At 42.8% G+C, this 18742-nt stretch overlaps 1 protein-coding gene across 25 annotated transcripts in view; it reads left to right on the top strand.

The window, feature by feature from the left end:
* Positions 1–18742, top strand: part of MAGI1 (membrane associated guanylate kinase, WW and PDZ domain containing 1) — a 372565-nt gene that overhangs the window by 171850 nt on the left and 181973 nt on the right. For all 25 annotated transcript variants that reach the window (XM_068154308.1, XM_068154307.1, XM_068154306.1 and 22 more), the window contains exon 2: positions 16162–16278. In XM_068154308.1, the coding sequence (XP_068010409.1) occupies positions 16162–16278 (117 nt within the window). The remainder of the gene's footprint in view (positions 1–16161; positions 16279–18742) is intronic.

Genomic DNA, 18742 nt, shown 5'->3' with positions numbered 1-18742 from the left:
AACTCATAACAAACTGGCCTGCCATAGTTCTTGCTTGCTCCAGCCAGCTCATGTGTTCTCTCAGTGCTTTAAAATCATAGTGCTTGCTTGCTCCAGCCAGCTCATGTATTCTCTCAGTGCTTTAAAATCATAGAATCATTAAAGTTGGAAAAGACCCTTTAAGATCATTGAGTCCAACCGTAACCCAAATACCATGACCATTAAACTTTATCCTGAACCACTTTATCTACAAGCTTCTTGAACACCTCCAGGGTTGGCAGCTCTATCATAGACTAGCCCGTTTCAATGCCTTACCACTCCCTCAGTAAAGAAGTTTTCCCTAATGTCCAGTCTAAACCTCCCCTGACACAACTTAAACCCATTTCCTCTCACCAGCCTCACTAGTTAACCTGCTTTCAGGTAGTTGTAGAGAGCAGTAAGATCTCCCCTTAGCCTTCTCTTTTCCAAACTAAACTTGACAATGCTTGTCATGTGGCATGCCCTCCACACCTCTCACCAGCCTTGTTACTCTTCTCTGCACCCACTCCAGGACCTCAATGTCTTTCCTACACTCTGGTCTCAGCAGGGCTGAATACAGGCTCCCCACATCCCTCCTGGCAATGGCCTTTATCTGTGTGGTTACCATGCTGGGTCATCTTCTGGGAAGGGACCAGTTAGAATCAACTGAGCTCACCTCTGTGCTTGGTGGGGCTGTTGCTGCCCTCTCTGAGATTTATTTGTGTGGTTGTTTACACCTCATTTAGCTGTGCCAAGGGGGTTCTGGCTCTGCCCACACCACCTGAGCAGCCCACCCACAAGCTGCCAGCCCTTAGCACAAGTGTGCTGCTTTCCTGGCTTCAAAAAGCCCCCATAAGAGCTCCTTCTTGGCCCTTTTCACTGTGATACCCTCTCCCACTGTGGACTTACCACCAATGGAGCTGGTCTCCCCATACTTTAGAATTCAATTTCCATTTCCTGCACAAAAGAGGGGCCCACAATGCTGGTTTTTTAATTGCTTTTCTAACAGAACCAGCACATTAACACTTCCATTTTACCAGTGAGGTTTTCTGAACTTGTGTAGTTTCTTAGTCAGCTGAGTAATTGAAAAGATTAGGCTCATTGTATCATTTTGCTCTGAACTGTTTTAAATTGCTGTTGGATCACTGATTTTTTCCAGATCTTTTACCTGCCTGTTCAGCATTGTCTTTCTAAATTAGAAATAGAGGGGATAGCTCAGGACGTTACAGAACTAGTTCAAATCAATTTCTCTTTGTACTTGAACATGCTTTTGCAAGGAAAAAAAAAAACAACCATTCAATCTTGCTGTTACATTTTCCAGGGATGGAGAGGATCCTCCAATCATGAGAAAACACTTCCAATGGAAGACTGAAAGTAAACAAAACATATTTGCAGTTAGAGAGTTAGAGTAATTAACCAGAGCTAGTCCAGTTCTTAGATCTTGTTTCCCCTTTGTCTACAACATGAAATTAAAAAAAGCTGTAGTCATGTTCCCTATAAGCCAGGTTGGGTTTTGAACCAGTGTGACCTTCCTACTCAATTTTTTTGTAGCTTCTTGTGCCTCCTGTAAAGTGTGCTTCAACAGCTCCCAATTGTTAAACACATTTTTTTCTGTTTAAATGTTTTTCCCCCTACAGATTTAGCTCATAATTGTTTTCAGCTTTGAGAGCCTGACTTTATAAATCACAAAATGTTGTGGCCTGTGTGCTTCATTTATGTACTGTATGTTAGTGGTTTGGTGTCTCTTCTGTATGACCATAAATGTGTAATTATAGATTTTATTTCATTTTTTTTTTATTAAAAAGGGCAGCAGATCCATCTCTGGAGCCTAAGTTGTGTACTGTTTGAAAATACTGTAGTAGCAACAGGACCTTTACTTGCTGTGGGGAGGGCCCAGCAAGTCTTGTTTCTGGGTTTGTTTCTTTCTTACTGAATATGGCAAAGAAACTCTTAAGAACAATGCTGGTGTTAGATAGCAGGCATTCCTTTTCATTTTTGCACTGTACAGAGAATGTTTGTGGACATTCTGTGCATGCTTGATAACTTTTCAGAAACTGATTAACATATTCATTTCCCTGGAACTCATTAATATATGCAACCAATACCTTGCACATGTTCCTCAGGTTATTTGGTGCAATTCTTAGAATCGTGGAGTGTCGTAGTTTGGGCTGGGTGTCCTCTGCTACAGGGGTGTTTCCTGTGTCCAGAAGTCCAGCCCAGTGGGTGGACACAGGAGATTAGGTTATTTCCTACCATGATCCCTTGCACCACTATAAGTCTCATGGCGGGGTCTGGCACTTCCTCTTTCCTTCCTCCTCGCCACCCGGTAACTGGGGGAGAGATCTCCCGGCCATGGGTCTGGTTAGGCCCAAGGCCACGGGGGGATGGGCAGTCTCAGATCTGGCCAGCTGAGACTAGCCTAGCAGTGGGGGGGGGAAGGAGGAGCCCTGGGGGTTTGGGTGCACCCTCAGGTGGGGATGGGATCTCTCTGGGTCTGTTTTGGGTCTCTCTCTTGTCACTGTGTTTCTAGCTCTCTGCACGCACTCACTGTTCTATTTAAACTTTCCATCACTTTTGCAATCCGTTTGTCTGAGTCGTCATTTCTGCGCGTGGTGGGGAGGGGGGGCTGCCCCAACCCATTACATGGAGTCATAGAATCACAGAATTGTTAGGGTTGGAAGGGGCCTCAAGGATCACCTAGTTCCAACCCTGTGCTGTGGGCAGGGACACCTCACACTAGATCAGGTTGTTCAGAGCCACATCCAGCCTGGCCTTAAAAACCTCGAGGGATGGGCTTCAACCACCTCCCTGGGCAACCTGTTCCAGTGGCTCACCACCCTCATGGGGAAGAACTTCTTCCTAACATCCAATCTGAATCTACCCATTTCTATTTTTTTTCCCATTTGCCCCAGTCCTATCACTCCCTAAGACCCTAAAAAGTCCCTCCCCAGCTTTCTTGCAGGCCCCCTTAAGATACTGGAAGGCCACAATAAGGTCTGCTTGGAGCATTCTCTTGTCCAGACTGAACAACCCCAACTCCCTCAGTCTGTCCTCATAGGAGAGGAGCTCCAGCCCTCTGATCATCCTCATGGCCCTTCTCTGGACACACTCCATCACATCCATATCCTGGCTGTGGCTCTGAGCAAGCTGGTCTAGTGTGAGGTGTCTCTGCCCATGGCAGAGGGAGTTGGAACTAGATGATCCTAACGATTCTATGATTCTGTCTGAGTGAGATACTTGTGAAGACAAAAAGTAACTTAAAAAACAGCAGCAAAATTCTAGTGTTCTAACAATGTCTGTATTTAGTGTGTGTTTGTGGCCGAACAATCTCAGGTTCTCAGCATTAGATTTTATGTATTCAGTACCTCTGGAAATCAGGCTGTTAATATTGACATATGCCTGGGAGCCAGCGTGAAAAACTATAAAGCTGTGATTAGTATTCAGAGGTGACCTGGCTGGGCAATGGGAGTCTGTCCCTCCAGCAATCAGGGAAGAACAAGAATGAAACTTAGCTTGACTGCTGAAGGAGTTTGAGGTCAAACTACCACTACCCATGCTTCAGTTACAGAGAAGAGCAAGCAAAAAAAGTCAAAGAATAAGGGTAGCTACTCATATATGCCAGTACTGGGTAATTCTGTCACTTCCCCCCCCATTTTTCTGGAACAATCATGTGCTGTAGGGAATGGGGTTTGTATTTTGCAAATATTTTCCTGGTGCTGTTGTAGAAAATGAGTTCCTTGGCATATTGTTATGTGGGGCTTGTTCTGCTAAAGCATTGTAATGCCGTCTGTTTCTCAAGCTGATTTGGCTTTTACAGCTCAAATATTATATCCTACTTTTAGAACATATGGTGACTCCTTTCAGGAGACATATAAAGATATGCATCTGATTTCCAGAAACGGGTCGTTGCCTTTGAGTGAAAGACTGCAAGTGCTTTCCATCTTGATTTTTCTTGTTCTTACTGTTTTGTCTAAACTTCTTTCACCCTCTGCTGTGCTCCTGCTGCCTGCTGTAAGCCATCCCTGCTTCCCCAAAATGGAAAGGCTCACAAACAGCTTTGAGTTGGAGCAAAGGAAAAGAAACAGCGGTCCCTTTTCCAGGTTGCTTCATGCAGTGTGGTTTTGCAGAGAAGGTGGCAGAGCAAGTGTAGAGTCTTGCCCCTGGCAAGGAACAACTCTGTGCACCAGTATAGGTTGGGGATGGACCTGATGGAGAGCAGTGAAGGCAAAAGGGACCTGGTGGATAGAAGGATGGCCATGAGCCAGCAATGTGCTTTTGTGGCCAAGAAGGCCAATGCCATTCTGGGGTGGATTAGAAGGGGTGTGACCAGTAGGTCGAGAGGGGTTCTCCCCCTCTACTCTGCACTGGTGAGGCTGCATCTGGAATATTGTGTCCAGTTCTGGGCCCCTCAGTTCAAGAAGGACAGTGAGCTACTGGACAGAGTCCAGCACAGAGCCATGAGGATGTTTAAGGAAGTGGAACATCTTCCATATGAGGAGAAACTGAGGGAGCTGAGGGCTTTTTAGCTTGGAGAAGAGGAGACTGAGAGGCGACCTCATCAATGTTTATGTAAAGGGTGAGTTCCCAGAGGATGGAGCCAGGCTCTGCTGGGTGGTGCCCAATGACAGGACAAGGTGCAGTGCGTGGAAGCTGAGGCATAGGAAGTTCCACATAAATATGAGGAATTTTTTTTTTCCCTGTGAGGATGACAGAGCAGTGGAACAGGCTGCCCAGGGAGGCTGTGGAGTCTCCCTCTCTGGAGATATTCAAAACTTGCCTGGATGCATTCCTGTGTAAGCTGATATAGGTGATCCTGCTCTGGCAGTGGGGGTGGACTAGATGATCTTTCAAGGTCCCTTCCAGCCCCTGAAATTCTGTGACTCTGCGAAGTGCTCTTATGTGACTGCCATGCAGACTGTGCTTTCCTAATAAAGTATGACCGGAAGGTTGGGTTGCTCACGTAGCCCAGTCTGTGTTCATTGATGGGAAGGCTTAGTGCAGACGAGGCATCAGCCAGTCAGCCTGATTCTTTCAGAGCCGCTCATGGAGAGAGGCTACATCCCATGCTCCTCTCTTACAATGACTTCATTCTGTGTTCACTTCCGATGTGGAGGAGGTTTTCCCTTTCTTAATTTTTATCCTTTTTAAAGCCTACGTGGCAGCATCAACGATTCTTGCCGAGTAATGACCACTTTATCCTCCTTACTGCTCTTCCTGGCTGGAACACGCGGTGTGAAAAGCCTCAACACAGCAGTGTCTTTGTGTGCAAGACAAAATGCTTTACTTGGAGGAGCCTCTTCGCTTCCCTAAGTCCACCTCTGGTTCTGGCTTTCTGTGGAGTTTTACAGAGCTGAGGCTTTTCTCTGGGCACTTGGTTTGAGGTCACCACCAAGAGGAAGCATTTACGGACATGACTTTAATGTTACAGCTTGTTTGTCAGCCAGTTAATTTAAGCCTCTGGTTCAACACTAATCTGGCCACAGAACTGTCTAGAGTACTTGTTGTGATGCTAATCCAGATTTCATTGAAAACAAGTCTAAAGGATGTTGTGTTCCATTGTTCTTTGCACACCTGTCTCCCAGAGCTTTCCTGTGGAAACCTTATAGTTTGTGTGGCTGTAAATCGGTATTATGGTTTATCTTGGGGATTTTTCCTTTTAGTAGGAAAATATTTGTGATCCCAACAACTCCCTTCACTCACCTTGCTCTCTGTTGTTATTTCCAGGGACCACCTGAGCTTCTGGGCTCTCTGCTTATCGTGTGTCTCTGGATCCTTCAATGTGAAAAAGGAAAACAAAAGTCTGTGGCAAGAGCAGGGAGCTTGCACAATTTCTTGAAAATAGCATGAGGGAAGAAAAGAGGACTCCTGTGAGTCAGTCACAGAGTAGTAGTTAATCTCCAGCTTTCAGTTAGTTGGGTTCATGATTAACTGTGCTGTAAACAAAAAGCACCCTGTCTGGCTCTACATCTGCCAGCACCCATATGGATGCAATAAAGCCATAAAGCTCTGTCCCTGATCAGTTCAAATGTGTTTTGGAGGTATCTGTGGCAAACACTCATTAATACTGCTGACCTTTCTTTTTCCTCTTCTGTTCACCATAGGCTCTTGTTGCTTGAGCTGCAGTTTTGATTTACCTGTAATTTTTTCCTTCATGTGTCTCAGATTTTCCCTCCTTCTAGACTCCCCTGGGGCAGGTACAGTTGCCACTTTCTCTGGAGAAATGTCACCCTTTATTCAGTGTCATGGTGCTGTGGTCTCCATGTGGACACTAAAGATACCTGTATATGCTTTAAGAAGAGCGGAACAGAAAGTGGCATCATACTCCTCCGTATGCCTTTACTGTAAGGTTGGACTCCTTGGCATGAAAGCTGTGACAAAGATCAAAAGAATCAGTTTTTTTCCTCATGTGGACACAGCTTTAGCAACCCCCACCCACCAGCACTGACCTGCTCAGACACAGGAGGAATCCAGGACTGTAGATGTAGTTAGCAGTGCTCTTAAAAAAATCAAACTCAAACCTTGGTATTTTGAGAAAGAAAATAATAGAACAGTTTCTTCTTGAGATAGAAAGACCTGATTTCTACCATCATTCACGCAGTAGCTCACAGATGATTGGACTATGCCTATCCAGGCTTTCCTTTGACTCCCCTCAAAAAGAAAGCCTGTCTTAGTAAATATTTTAATGTAGTAGTGACTTCAAGCTTCAAGTTGTATTTGCTTGCCACGAGTCTCTTACTTTCTCTGTTTTTTTTCTTGTTCTGTGAGAGCAGTGTCAATGTTGCCCAGACCTCTAGGTCATCCTGCTGTCAAACTTTATCTAGGATGTGACAGTAATCTGCAGCTTTTCTGCAGGCACCATCCATGACAGACCATGTTACCCCTGCTGGGATGAAGTTGTGGCTGCGTGGCCACCTCCTCTCCCAGGTCAGGGTTGTCCAGGGCTGCAAAGATGTCAGAGGATGAAGGAAGGTTTCTTCTCCTGGAGATTTGAGAAATTCAGGGCTGCAACTTGAGGTTACTAGAGCCTGAAAAGGCCAAAGGGGGATGAAGTCTGGGCATTCTGCTGCATTTGCTGGTGTTACTGATCTGAATTCAGCTAAGGGCAACAGAATTGTATTTGTCACAAGCACTCGAAATTTTCAGGTCTGGTGTACAACTGATAATACTTTTGCTTTTCAACCTCCAAGCTTGAACACTGTGGGGCTTTTTGGTACTTCTCAGCTGAAAGATCATTTGTTTAAATTCACATTAGAAATATGAATCACTGTAAATGCACAGAAATTAAGGTGGAGCACCCTGCCGAATCCAGTAGATGAGGTGCTCGTAGAATAGTTTCACTGGGGATTTATGATCTGCTAAGTGTGTTTCTGTAGCACCCAATGCTGAATTACCACTTCACTGCTGGTTCGTTCACCCATGCATATTGAGACTGATACCAAAAAGGTACTGTGCCAAGAAAGCTCTTGCCTGCCCCTGATTTGAACACGACCTGAAAGTTTTGAGTGAATACATCTCCTCCAGGTTCACAACTTACACCTAAAATAATATTTTAAGTTTTGCTAGTAATAAAGTACCCAGGGTTATTCATTCTCCAGACACGAATACCTAGCTGCACTGAAGTGCTCTCTGCTGATTCAGCAGCTAGGCTGCTGCTGAAGTCTTAACCATGCTCCATCACAGTTGAGTTTTATTGCTGTGTAGGTAGTTCATCCTGGAACTTTGTGCAATTCTTTATAGCAAAACCCTTCAGTTTATCATAATTTCCTTCCCCTGGAAAGATTTTGCAAGGGCTGTGGCTCTGTTGTTCTGAGCAGGTCTTAAAGCAGAAAAATTCAAAAGTATTTTATGTTTTATTTCAGGGAGGTAGGAAAAGGATGGGCAGTCGTTTTGCTTTGGCCGTGGTATGGATTTGTTGGGAATGTCTAGGTTCTGATCTGAGCAGTTCATCTATCTGGAGTTTGACTGTAGCAGGCTGGTATGAATTAAAATAACATATTGATTGGGACTGGGTGTAGTATTTCCAACAAAGACAGTTTGTACCCTCAGACCAGTAGTTTTTGTCAACAGTGACTGTCAAATGGGGATGGAAGCAATCACTGACAATAGCAGATGTGGCTATTGAAGCATCTATAGGGAGCATTCAAACATCTGGACTTTATGGGACTACTTTGTACGCAGCAGTAAAAGTTCATTGGTGTTTTTTGTTTGTTTGTTTTTAATAGAGGACAAAAGGGAAGAAAATAGAATTGGAATCAAAGTGGGTATCTGCTGAGCCATGTTAATTGTTGAGCTGAACTCCCATGGCAGTGTTTAAATATCTTTTAGCACACTGAGCCATAAAAGGGTTTCAAGTTTACTTGTGTAAGGAAAACGTCACAGCCGTTAATGTACCAACATGTTGTGGGTTTACAAGGTGCCTTCATTTCGTGGGTGGTTGGAGGATAGAACATGTTTGGATTATAGCAAATTTAAGAAGCCAAATGAACACTTAAAGCTTTTAAACTGCCTGGGTTTGCTTTGTGATGTTATCTGAACTCCGGACAACCATGATGAATGTTTTCTCTTTCACTACATGTTCTTGTGTCTTTGACCTCACAAGAGACATGAAATAACAAATGTGGGTGCTGCACTTTATTTACTTATTTACTTAGTAGTTAAAATAAGAAAGCAAACAAAACCATAATGTGTTTCACCTCTTCTCCCCAGCACCCCCTTGACAAATGGTTGTTGGAACAGTGTTAAACTGTGACCTTAAAGCCACAGGCGTAATGAAACTGTGATCTGGCAGATGTGACAGACTCATCTTACATAAATCACTCTCTTTTGTCACTGCTGGCATATGGCCAATGAATCTTCTAATTATTGAATGGCTTTCATAGCCCCATTATTTATAATCACTTTTGGACAGCAGCTGGAAGACAAGGATGGGACAGAATGAAATGATATAGCACAAACTATTATCGTTTGTGTAACAACTGCTGGGATTAGGCATATTGGATGGTGTGGTTACCAGTGCAGTCTTGTCAGATGGTAAAAATCCACTCGGCCTTCGTTTTGTCTTCTAAGATGGGCTACTGCCTACTGGACCTTGGCATGGAAACTCTCACGTTAATTGATCCAGAAATAGAATACGAATCTCACCAGACATTAACAAAAAAATGTATGTGTGAGTATCAGGGCCACCTTTGTGCCAGGACTTGAGGAAAATCTGCTGCAGGCATTAGTAAGAGGCAGTGGGGATGCCTTGGCCTGCTGTAGGGAAAAGTTTTGGAAGATGGCTTCTGCTTCCATATCTACACCCCGCTTTAGTAAGGCTTCAACAACAGCTTGAGAAGTTGTCTGTAGTCATGTTATTAATCTTTTAGAATATATTTTTTTTAAGGGGTTTTGTTTGTTTGTTTGCTGTTTTGTTTTGTTTGGTTGGGGTTTTTTTAAAGGGAGATGCTAGGTTATAACCAGCTTAAGTTTATAAAGTATAATTAAGGCAGCCTGTTTCGACTCTAGATGGGTTTGTGTTGAGTCCTGTCCACTGAGTAGAGCAGCAGCCTTGGAGAAAGGATTGTAACTGAAATCACTGAGTGTGTAAGGCCAGTCAGCTGAGATTGCAAGCCCACTTGCAACTTCAGAAAATGTAACATGCAGGTTCTCTGCTTGTGCCTCTAAATTAGGGGGTTCAGGAGTTTTTTGTTGTGTTGAGGGTTTTGGTTTTGTTTGTGTGTTTGGTTTGGATTTTGTTTTGTTTTCTTTGGGTTTTTTCCCCCCTTTCTTATTTGCAATTCTGCATTTTGTAGAGCACAAATAAAATTCTGCCAACTGTGATAAGTTATTAATGTTTGTTAAATACCTTCAGATAGAGATCTTCAGATAAAAGACAGTATGTTATAATCAGGGGTTTATACTGCAAATCCAACATGTACAATCTTTATGTCTTTGAAAAATTGAATCCTTCCCTCTTGATGTAGACATCAGGGCGTTGAGAGACAGTATTAATCCAGATGACTCTATTGCACTTTTATCCCTTTAGTAAGGCCTTTAACCTTTCGTTGCTTCATGGCCCTGTTGTTTTGAAATGGTCTTTGTCTGCCCACAGAGAATCCCTCTGCTAAAGATGCCTTTAAACAGAGATCCTGACAAGAGAAGGGGGATTCTGCTGCAATTCAGGAATGGAAAATGGATTTTTCCGGTTCAGATGCTATCAGTCACTGTGAATGTAACAATTGGTAGCTTTTCCAAAGAAGGATAAAGCAAAAATATATACTAGTGTAAACCTGCTTATAGGAGTGTAATATAGGTCAGAGACCACTGTGTCCCGGGCTTGACCCTGACCCATCTTTGCACAAGCATCTGTAGGCTCTGTCAGAGTATAGCTATTTATCAGGATTATCTGTGACCATCTCAAAACATAAATGGGATAAACCAGCTGCAGTAATGAATATAAACATAAACCATAAAATCATAGTTTCCAAATGCATAAAACATGAATTCAAAATGTTTCTTCAGAATATATATATTGCACAGTTCTGGCAGAGACTACCTACCAGCTGGCAGGAAGGTGCTGTCAGCCCTGTAATGTTCTCTCAAGTTTTTGCTTGCAAAAGAGGGAGATAAAAAAAAAAATAAAGGCAGACTTTACTTGAACATTTATGCAATTTACTTCCTTAGTGAAAGCCTGTGTGTCAGGCAGCCAAGATGCATTCAGCCCCCCAGGTCTGCACTGCTCACCAGTGGTGGTGTTCTTGGAGAGATGGATGTTCTTGCACAGAAAAGATAGCGCTGGATGATTTTGTATTCATCTTTCATCCCTGCAGAAATTGGGAATTGCAGCAATAAACATCAGAGCATCATTCAAAGTATAGTATCTCCAGTGACTTTAATGTTAGGTAACTGTTGGAGGACAAATGTATGACAGAGAATTGTGGGTTTGAAAGAAGTGTATTTAGAACCGGTCAATATTTTTCATTAATCCTGGAGACCTCGAGGTTACATATTTATCTACACAAAATTGACAAGCACAGTTTATTGTTTCTCAGAAAATGGTATGTCAGTAATCTATTGATTCAGTTAGTTAGTTTTTTCCTATGAGAGTTGTTTTGGTGCCCAGTTGGGGTTTGGTATTGCTACGAAAACGTCGTTTTGATGTCGTGGTGTGGGAGGACAACTGATGTACTCTCAAATGCAGTATAATAAGTGGAGGATGACCGAGTAAACCAGGCCTTGAGTAAGTTTTGGTTCACTCAAAGATGAAGATTCAGATAAGAGGAAAGCATCTCAGTAGTACTGCAGGGAGAGAGGCAGTGGACAGTTGATTCTCTGCATCTTCATGTAAGGAAAGGCATTGGTTTCATTCAGTGGGGAAAAAGAAGGAAGGAGACTTGCAACAAAACCCAATCTTTGAGCATGTTTTCACTTATAAAGCTCTAAAATGTGAATTTTTGTAGAGAAGAATGACTTCCCTTTTTTTTTCTTTTCCATTTTTGTAATGTTTGATTTCCCAAAGCTAGATATATCAGCCTAATTCTTGTTACAGAAATAGCAAGCTGATTTTTCTGTGTGCATATAAATGTGTTTCCAGCATATCCTGGCCAGCAGGAAGAGCTGAGTTCTGACTCTTAAGACCTGTATTCTCTGTTTTGGAGGTCACTGTTTCAGGATTGCAGCTTTTGTTCCTCCACTGTTATCACTGTAGGATCTCTTTACATGCTTTTAGCAGAGGAAAGAAAAAGAAGAAAGGATCTCAGAAGAGTAAATGGAACATCCAATTGCCTTGAGAACAGAAGAGTATTTTGATGGGTAGTAGTATTCAGTTTAAGAAGGACATTGAGACGCTTGAGCATGTCCAGGGAAGGCTGGTGAGAGGCCTTGAGCACAAGTCCTACGAGGAGAGGCTGAGGGAGCTGGGGTTGTTTAGCCTGGAGAAGAGGCTCAGGGGAGACCTCATTGCTCTCTACAACTACCTGAAGGGTGGTTGTAGCCAGGAGAAGGTTGGTCTCTTTTCCCAGGCAACCAACACCAGATCGAGAGGACACAGTCTCAAGCTGCACCAGGGGAAGTTTAGGCTGGAGGTGAGGAGAAAGTTCTTCACCAAGAGAGTCATTCGCCATTGGAATGTGCTGCCCAGGGAGGTGGTGGAGTCACCATCCCTGGAGGTATTCAAAAAGGGATTGGACGTGGCACTTGGTGCCATGGTCTAGTCATGAGGTTTGTGGTGACAGGTTGGACTTGATGATCTTTGAGGTCTCTTCCAACCTTGGTGATACTGTGATCCTTCTAGTTAGCTCATCTGTAAGGAAACCTCTGCCAGATATTTTCTGGAATTAAACTTTACAAATGGAGGACTCTTACATAAAATCAGGTGGTTCTGGGCACCTGCCCTTCCGCTCAGGCTGGTGGTGGTTGAGTATGGGCAATAGCCAGCTGAGGGTGAGAGTTCTTCTCGGAGGGAGAAGGCACAAATGGGTGACCCCTCAGATTCATATGAGTTTTAGTGATACAATTTGCACACAGAAGGTTGCTGAAATGTCACTGGCATATCTTTTATGTTCTCAGGGATCACAAGTGCATACATTTCAGACTTGAAAAGAATTTGCCAGAGTTTGTAAGTTTGGATCTAGCACTAGAATTTACTAAATATGCAATATCAAGCACGTGCCCCTTCAATTCTCAGGAGATTTTTGGAAAATAGAATGAGAGTGTAGTGAAACACTTTTGTTCACTGAAAGGGTTATGAGGCACTGGAATAAGCTGTCCAGGAAAGTGATGGAGTCACCAGTCCTGGAGGTATTTCGAAGATGTGTAGATGTAGTGCTGGGGGACATGGTTTGCTAGTGACCTGGTAGGACAGGGTTACTGTTTGGACTTGATAACCTGAAAGGTCTCTTCCCATCAAAATGATTTTATGATTTTGAATGGTAATGCATCCAACCTGTTCCAGGATGGATCCTTTTGGCAGCTTTTTACGTGGAGTTAGTGTCTATGTGAGCTCATTTCCTTCCTTCACGCTCTGAAGTGAGTTGCATGGGGTGAGCCTGCTTTTGTCCACAGCTGTCATCACAGCGGCTGTTGAGCTGAGACTGTCAGGTCTGCATGAGTCCTTTATTTCTGTCAAAGATTTTCTGTAATGTAGCAACAAAAAAGTAACTTAGCAAACATTTTAGGACCTTTATGGTTGGTTTGTTTTTTTCCTTCCCTCCCCCCCCATTTAAAATACATTTAACATCAATAAGCATCACTGTGAGCTCCCTGAGAGGACAATCATGAGTGTAAGTATTGCTATAGCCCCTCGTTTTGCAACTGCCATCTTGGCTAGTGCATCAGTCACTCAGCTGGGAAATCCCAGCTATTGCATAGAACAACCAAACTTTCCAGTGGGGGCTGTAATAGACTGAGATGCTAGATGGAATGGGCACAGAGGGAAGCTAAAAGCAAATATCATCAGTAAATTGCATATTTTCTGTGGTCAAACAAGCCCTAGCTCAGCAGAGCTTTTTCACCTCTAGACATTATTGTGGCATAAATCACTGGATCATGAATCACGCAGTACTTCAGGAGAGAGCCTTTCTTATCTGATACATGCAGCTCACAGCATTAATTTCTTCACTGGAATAAACCCTTGCATTGTGTCCAAACTGCTTGTCATATCTCTTCTTTTTGCTATGAGAAACCACCTTGTCTTACTATCTCTTGTGGCAGAGAAAAATATGGACTGTTTAGTAAAAGATAAAGAAATGCTTTATTATTTCAGCAGATGCTCTTTGTGTGTGTGTGTCTCCAAGTCTTCTTCTGGAGTAAAATAGTGTGGTATGAAATCAAATGTCTGAAGTTTGGAAGGTCAGCTCTGATACCAGAAAACTGTAGCCCACAGGTCTACCAAGCCCTCCTCGTCCCCTCCCATGTGAGAAACCATTTTTGTAGTGTAATAACTAGAGACAATTTGTTAGCAAATGGGCTGCTTGTGGAGTGAGGAGTGTTGCTGGGGTAACTCAGGAAAGTCTGCTGAGCTAGTTTTATCTGCCTTAATTTCAGCTTTTTTGTTTGAGCCATTTGAGCACGAACATTTTGGTCTAAAAATTTTCCTCCTTTTAGTAGCTGAGCCTGCTGGCTAAACCTTCCTGTCTTCAGTATGAAATGTAATAGGGAAAAAAAGAACCAACAAAACAACACCCAAAATCTGTCTGAAGAGCCTAAATACAAATAACTTATTTGGGTTCTTAAAGAACTTTTCATGGTATTTTAAACTAGGGTTTTAGTTCTGGTTTTGAGCTAACATTTCTGTTAAAACATCACAGGACTGCATCAGCAAGTAGGCTGTACCTGTCGAGATCATTTAATGATCTGCACTCTTGTTTTCATTTGTCTGGTGCTGCTGCTGCCTCCCAGCCCCACTGTCCAACTGCACTCCATTGCAGTATTGTTATTCTTAATTTGTTCTGCAGCGGTTCCTACAGGCTCCAGCCAGGAAAGCTACACTGTGAGGCTGTGTTCAGTGTCACCAAGTATTGAGATGATCTCTGCCTTACATATTCAGAGCCCAAAATGTCATAATACAAATTATCAAAGACACAGACACAGCTGCAGTGGTTCAGCTCAAGGTCCATGCAGGCCAGCGTTCTGCCTCCAGCTGTGGCCATAAAATAAGGTGCCTAGCAAAGGAAAACAAAAAGAGCAAGGCATTTAATATTCCCTTCCTTCTTTTCCCATCTCTCAGCCACCAGCAATTACTTTTCAGCTCAAGGGATTTCCTACACCCTCTTTTACAACCCTGATTGGTCTGTCTTCCAAGTGCTTTTCCAGTCTTCCCTTGAAGTTCTGCAATAAACTTCTTTCACCCACAATGCTCTCCAGTGAGGAGGTCTGCCATAGCCTCTGTGAACTGTTGCCACTGTTGTGTGGTTTTAAACCAAGCTCCTTTTAGCTTTCAGTGGTGTCTTCCTGTCCTTGTGTTGGGAGAGGCAGGGAGCAGCCAGCCCCCAGCTGCCCCCTGGGCATGGTGGAGACTAAAGTCAGGAACAAGCAGCCTGCTCTCTTAGTCCTTGTATGGCAGATGTGCCAGATTTGGATCGTCCTGGTTGTGTTTCTCTCAACTTTTTCCAGTGTGTAGGGTTTTTTTAACTTCTTTTTAGAACAGAAGAGTTTCTGTCCTTATTCTCTGTATGTGCTTGTGGGATTGTTTTTGCTCTTTGGTCAATTTAATGTCAATATTGTTCCAGACTTGGAAATATTTCATTTCTGGGAAAAGACTTCATTAAGTTGCTCCAGTTCTGTGTTCTGCTAAAAGAAAGCTTTTGGTGTTCAGCAGCTAGCAATGCTCATTAGCTATGAGGCTTCTTTTTCTTTGTTTGTTTGGGGTGTGTTGTTTTATGTTTTGCTTTGTTTTGTCTTCAACTCATTTATCTTTATTTTCATACCCTTCTGAAAGTGTTCAAAACTGAGTGGGGAAATAAACAGATTTAAGTGAAAAGTTTTGGATCTTTTTCTCTTGTTTTTTAAGGATGCTAGGTGCTCTTAACTCCTTCAATTAATTCTTTTCTAACTCCTGCTGTCTGCTGGGGTAGATACCAGTGCAGCGCATAGCACTTGTCTGATTTTGTGCCATGTTCAGCTGTATTAGTGCCTCCAAGGGGAGCAGCCTTTGCCTTCTGCCTGTCTCACTCTGCAGTGAGCTGCAAAATAGTTTACCTTTATTATTTTTCTTTTTCACGTCGTCATCTTTCTCCATTTGCTCAGACAAATAAGTGATAAAAGGGAATGATGATCTGTTTAACACCACAGGAAGAAAGATGCATTATGAGACAAGTCCTTCCAGTGGCTCAGTTGGTAGTGCATCAGACCCTTAATGGGAAGGTTGTGAGTTCAAAGCCTGCAGTGGGCAGTAGTGTCCTCCCTACTCTAGTCATGAGGTCTGGGGTGACAGGTTGGACTTGATGATCTTTGAGGTCCCTTCCAACCTTAGGAATACTGAATCATACAAGAGAGACCTCTTGTTTACAGCGAGTTATTTTTGGTAATTAGCCATTTGTAGAGGAAGATGAGCCTCCGCTCGTAAAGTCAGCATGCCATAATTTAGGGGACTCTGAATGGAAGCCTAACATTTGCCTGAATTGGATATGTTAATTGTGTGCATTTAGAAATAAATAAGTGCTTGGGTTTTTTTTCCTCTCTTTGCAGGAAGCAGACTGAACAAAGACCTGAGACATTATCTCAACCAGAGGTTTCAGAAAGGATCGCCGGATCACGATCTGCAGCAGACTATTAGGGATAACCTCTATCGCCATGCTGTGCCTTGTAAGTAACCCAAAGCGTTGGCCTGGTGGACTACATGCAGTACAACTTCATGGTTTTATTGAGTCAGTCCTCACTTGGTGGTGTGCATGGCTCCAAGGGTGACTCGATTTTCAGTTGGGGCAGGCTTCCATGTGTGATACGGCTCAGCTAGGGTTGAAAAGACAGTTTGTCCTTGAACTCTGCTTTTGAGATGATCTTTTTGGAAGTTTATGGTTTGAGGCAAGCCTGTGATGCTCATTGTTGAAGAAAGACTCCTGGAAAATGCAGCCATAAAGTTGGTACTTGCTTAGAAATAGTCTTCATTAATATCATTAAGGTGAAAGTTCTTTTATTTGTTAGAACGTTAGGAATAAAAAGCTTGCTTTTATTTTTATTTCCTTAGCAGGATTTTATGGCTGGTGCTTATTGAACTTGTGAAATTGAACAGCATTTTGTGGCTGGGTGCCCTTGTAGCAGACAACTGCCGGTTTTTGGAAGGTCATCTTTGATTGAAGTAGGAGATAAGCAGCAAGAGTTAGTGAAAGTGAAAAAGGGATGCTCTTTTGCACTCAAAAAAACTACCAGGAGGAAAATTGAGAACTTGAGAAAGTGGCTGTCTTTAGAAGTTCAGAATCTTTACCCAAAATCAGAATGTCCTTGGCATTTTGGGAAGATTATATAAAGAATGGAGAATGATACTATGTCGTTCCATCTCTGTTTGGTATCCTCCAGCTGCCAGAAGAGAGACAATCCTACAGAAAAGGTTTTCCTGCTGAAGCTGCGGGAATAGTGCTATGCCTTTCAGATCAGGCTGGGATCAAAACGAGTAAATACCTCAGTTGCAGCATACTGAGATGAGCAGCAAACTATTTTGAAGTTTTCTCTCTCAGCATGAATCAGAGGTTGTTTATCCTGGTAAACATATCAATGTTGAATAATGATGTTGCCAACAAATATCACATAACAGTGCGTAGAGTAATAGCCATTTTCAGTCTAAGTGTTGCATGCAGGAGAGCTCTGTAGGGCCACAGTTAAGATTGTGTGGTAACACTGACAAATGTTGATTCTGAAAATGGCAGATGCTGTATATCACCTCTGAGTTTATTCTCATGTTATTGGTGGAAAGAGTGGATCGAGTTATGCTTAAAGTGCTGTGCGTGGACATAAGGAACAACTATGGATTATTATCTTCTGTTGAACGCTTCCATTTTCCATTTTATCAGTGTGAAATACGATTAGCTTTCAGTCATCTAACTTGCCAGGCTGCAGGTTTTGGAAGCATGTTGTGGAAAGTGCCTTCAAGGAGAGCATGGGTGCTGTTAGGTACAGGAGATTCAGTGTTGTGAAGCTAATGTCCTTCTGCCTGCGTGTTATATTCCCGTTTCTAAAGCAGTGAATGAAGCAAATGAGCATAAGTTCCGTGGCAGCATTTTGTGTGTTTCCAAGGTTACATTTTGATTCTTGTCTCTGATTTCTGGAACTTGATGGTGAGCTAAACTGCTTGGACTCGCTAAAGACTTTTGATTTAAAATTAAGAGCAGTGAAAGGGATTCCTGCCTTTTAAAAATAGCTGGGGGTGATATGGGTTGTCAGTGTATTAAGGAGGCAAGTACTTATGTTCCATTTATGAAACAAGTGGGAAATCTGAGAAGTGGAGTTAATTATTGTGTGTCTCCATAGTTTCAGAGTTGTAAAGCATGTAATTTTTTTCCTTTATGTAGTGTGGGGGTGGTATTAGCAGTAGCTTTGAAGAATGATGCTAATATTCATATATGAATTTGAACGAGACTGGTGGATGCACGGTGGGTTGTGATGCTTTACATGTCTGGAGATTAATCTAGCTCTACGCTCATATTTTTATTCCTTGGTACATGTGACCAGTAAATCCAGAGCCCTGGACCAATCTCTAGCACTAATGGATTATGAAGTCTTGTATTTTGAAAATGGAATTCCCTGCTGATTATGTGGTAAACACGAACAAGAGCACAAGGTCACTTGGACTGAGCATGCTTGGCCTGACAGCTGCTTTTTGTTGAGCTACTATAAGGGCTAAATGAAGTGATAATTAGTAAATGCAAAATGGAGAAAGGCAACGTTAACCAGTTCTTCCCCAGAAATTCCAGTAAGAATCCCACATGGTTCAGCTCTGACTAATTGGTACAGGCAATGAGAAAACCCGAAGGGCTTCTGTTTCCCACACAGCCACGTGCTGGCTGTGTGCTCGGCTGACTGGGGAACTGAGTGAAGAATCAGCTGTAGCTTTAGTGGAAGATAGAGGTCAAGTAGAGGGCAGAAAAGATCCAGAAAGTTTGCCTTGGCCTTCTTATTTCATATGACAATGACATACTGCTTAAGTATCATTTAGATTTTTGCTTCAGGAGTTTGGTAAAGAATTTGCTTTATTTTCTGGTCAAGGGTAAGAGAATGGGATGATGTCAACTCCTGAAGGGCATATGAGCATTGCCTAAATGGGTGACACAGGAAT

This window comes from Melanerpes formicivorus, unplaced genomic scaffold, assembly GCF_026170545.1.
Source record: "Melanerpes formicivorus ecotype bairdi unplaced genomic scaffold, bMelFor1.0.p_v2 SCAF_28, whole genome shotgun sequence".
NCBI classification, from domain to species: domain Eukaryota; kingdom Metazoa; phylum Chordata; class Aves; order Piciformes; family Picidae; genus Melanerpes; species Melanerpes formicivorus.
Note: the sequence above shows the minus strand (reverse complement) of the source record. Positions and strands in the feature narration are given on the sequence as shown.